We start from the raw sequence: 3,484 nt of genomic DNA on the forward strand, positions 1-3,484 counted from the left end.
AAAAAAAACCTTTGTGATTATGTGTACATGCACTATAAGTGCAAGATGGAGGTGCAAAGGTGCAATGTAAGGTACAGTTTTCGTTTCTGACTTTCGTTTTCTAATATTAGAAAGGATTATCGGATAGTGATTTTCATATTTAGATTCAAAATACAAAAATTATGACTTCAAATATTATACTTGAAAAAAATTATACTATTATTAGAAATTAGAATTTTTATCGTATGAATTTACTAAACATGACTATTTCAGGCGAATTCAGTTAAAACTACAATGCTCGTTAAAGCATTTGCATAGGTTAGAAATCAAGCCTCCTTGTTCTTTTACATTTCTTTTTTAGAAAAATTTCATTCCATAGCTTTACCAGAATCAACATTGATATATGGTCTTCCATGATTCTGCTTCTTTGTGCCAAGAAATTATATGTCAAAGGGTGGAAAACCATCTCTTTCACTTTATTGAAAATTTGTTTGGGTTTACCGTGAAGAACGGGGTAACATCTGGTCCCCAGGATTTGATTAGCTGAACAATGGAGATTGGAGAAAGAAAACATGAGAGTGAAATTTACAGTGGCTGTGTCTTTCGCTTTGTGATCTAATAGCCACCGAAACTTTAAAAAAAATATAAAAATTTGATTTCGAATCAAAATTTTTTTTATTTTTTGTAATAAAATTTTATCTCCCTCGAAACTAAAAAAAAAGGAAAATGTAATGTGAAAAATATTAATGGAATAATCCGTTGATAATCCATTCATAAAGGTAATAGATTATTTCGTCGACAAATTATTTAAAAATATATTAAATTAAATCAATTTTCGAAAAAAATAGTTTATCAACAATAATTTCGTTGATAATCGATGGATAAGGTAGATAAAAATGAAATCCCTAAATCCTTTCACATTTTCTCTCCGCGCTGAAATTCCCTAAACCCCTCTTTACCCTTTCTCTCCCCGACTGATCTCTGCCACTCTCCCCTCACGACCATGCTGTCATTCGTCCTTCCCCAGAGAATTAGGGGTGCTGGTCAATGTGAATCAATTCCTGCAAGAGAAATTGCTGCTACTACAATTCAAGAATAGAAAAGTGGAAAGGAATGAAAGATGAGTGAAACAGAAAGAGAGAGAGAGAAAGAATAATAGAATTTTGTTATATTCTATATGGATCTTTTTCATTCCCCTGCTCACACTTTTGTACTGACATTACTAATGGCTATACTACCTTTTATGGGCTGACATGATTACATAATTCTGATCTAACAGTTGGCCCAATGAAATTCATATTTCTAACACTAAAAACAGTTTAAAAATTCTGCATATAACAATACTTCTACCCTAGAAAGAATCCTTGTCCTCAAGGATTAAATGTTGGATATTTTTGTTGTAATTCATAAAGAACTTCCCAGGTAGCATTCTCTGGGAAAGTATTTGTCCACTGAACTAAAACTTCAGTCACAGCCTTGTTCCCCTTCTTACCGATACGCCTATCAATAATCGTCTGAGGCTCCTTAACAATAGTACCATCTTCACCAACTAGAGGCAGTAGTGGCTGTATAGGAATGGCTCCATGATGTTTCTTCAATTGAGAGAAATGAAAGGTTGGATGGTTCTTACAGCCAAAAGGAAGTAATAACCTATATGCCATTTTACCAATCCTTTCCAGAATTTGAAATGGACCAAAACATTTAGCAGATAATTTCAAACAACTCCTATTAACGACAAATTTTTGTCTGTAAGGTTGCAGCTTCACAAACACCCAATCACCAATTTCAAACTCTCTATCTGTCCTCTTTCTATCAGCTAGATTTTTCATTCTCATTTGAGCCCTTTGTAGATAAAACTTAAGCATTTTGATGGCTGCCTCCCTAGCATTAAGACTCCTATCGACAGTCCCCACAACAAAATCACCAGCTAGGTAAGTTAAGTGCACCGGTGCAGGCTACCCATAGACTATCTCATAGGATGTTGTATAAGTAGTAATATGATAGGTTGTATTATACCACCATTTTGCCCAAGCTAACCAGAGACTCCACTCCTTTGGTTTCTCACTAGTCATACATCGTAAATAAGTTTCTAAACAATGGTTAACTACCTCAGTTTGCCTATCGGTCTAAGGGTGATATACAGTGGATAACTTGAGAGCGGTACCATGTATCTTGAACAATTCTTGCCAGAAATTACTTTTGAATATTTTATCCCGATCAGAGACAATATCAATTGGCATTCCATGGAGCTTATAAACTTGATCCATAAATGCTTTGAGCTAGTGTCAATGCAATATAAAGGTAGGCAAGAGTAATAAAATGACCATACTTACTCTATGAATAATGACCATAATCACATCCTTATCATGGGATTTAGGGAGTCCTTCTATAAAATCCATAGAGATGTCAGTCCATATTCGATCAGGAATAGGAAGTGGTTGCAACAGGCTAGGACTAGCAGCTGAGTTATATTTCTATTGTTGACATGTGGAGCATTCCCTGACAAATATTCTAACTTCCTTTTGTTGCCCTTCCAATACAAGATACTGGCAATTCTGTTCAGAGTTGCTTGTGCACTAGAATGAACCCCATTAGTTACTACAAAATTTTTTTCATATATTGACGTTTGGTTATACTAATAGTTAAATTGCATTAGTAAAAGAGATTTTTATTGATGAATTTTTAATACCGTCAAAATATATCATTCTTTTATCAACATTTTATACAATCGTCAGTATAGACAAACTTTTTTTTATGGTATATACTTATTCATCAGTATAAATATGCTATATATTGATACTTATCTATATTGACGATAAAATAATGTAACTAAAAGGCATATATATTGATGAATTTTTGTTACTGTTAGTATAGACAGTACCTAGACCAATACCTTGTAAAGTTGTCAGTATAGGTAAATTTTTTTTGACAGTATATAAATATCCATCAGTATAAATATGCTATTTACTGATGGTAATAATAATCGTTAATATAAGCTAAAAAAAATTTATTCCTAATTTTTTTATAAAAATATTAATTCATAATATTTCCCTCTAATAAAAATTTTCAAAAACTATAATTTGATAAAAGCTATAATTACTAATAAATAAAATTTGTAACTTAATTAATTTTAAATGATAATAAGTTTTAAATAAAATATGTAATTATTATATTAATTAATAAATTTATAATTAAATATTAGACTAAAAAAATTTTAAATTTCAATATTATATTAATTTGATTTCAATTAATATTTCAGTTTTAATATGGTTTCATAAAATATTAAAATCATTTTTGATCAAAAGTCAAATTATAAATAATCTACATATATAGTAGTATTTATATTCATATAAATATTTTTTTATGGTATTTGTAAAAGTTTTTTTTTATAAAATAATATTTATCATTCACCGTATTTGCAATTTGGGATTCCAACTGTTAAGAAAGGGGAATGAATTTTAAAAATAATCACAAGGCATTTGACCAAAAAAAAATACCTTCAATT

At 30.5% G+C, this 3,484-nt stretch overlaps 1 protein-coding gene across 1 annotated transcript; it reads right to left on the reverse strand.

Annotated features, from left to right (window-relative positions):
- Positions 1-1,349: 1,349 nt before the first annotated feature.
- LOC149518888 (uncharacterized) lies at positions 1,350-2,051 on the reverse strand. Its single transcript, XM_089760406.1, has 2 exons — positions 2,017-2,051; positions 1,350-1,875 (listed from the first exon to the last, which is right to left on the reverse strand). Exons 1-2 carry the CDS (start codon positions 2,049-2,051, stop codon positions 1,350-1,352), a joined length of 561 nt encoding a protein of 186 aa, XP_089616532.1.
- Between the last annotated feature and the right edge of the window lie 1,433 nt (positions 2,052-3,484).

Source organism: Durio zibethinus, chromosome 5 (assembly GCF_047325235.1).
Source record: "Durio zibethinus cultivar Kanyao isolate XHJ-2024 chromosome 5, ASM4732523v1, whole genome shotgun sequence".
Lineage (NCBI taxonomy): Eukaryota > Viridiplantae > Streptophyta > Magnoliopsida > Malvales > Malvaceae > Durio > Durio zibethinus.

Bases quoted from the DNA above. Each gene is read 5' to 3' on its own strand.
- LOC149518888 (XM_089760406.1), bottom strand. From the start codon at position 2,051: ATGACTAGTGAGAAACCAAAGGAGTGGAGTCTCTG. The intron at 1,876-2,016 runs GTTAGCTTGGGC...GACTGTCGATAG, and splicing joins CCAAAGGAGTGGAGTCTCTG to GAGTCTTAATGCTAGGGAGG.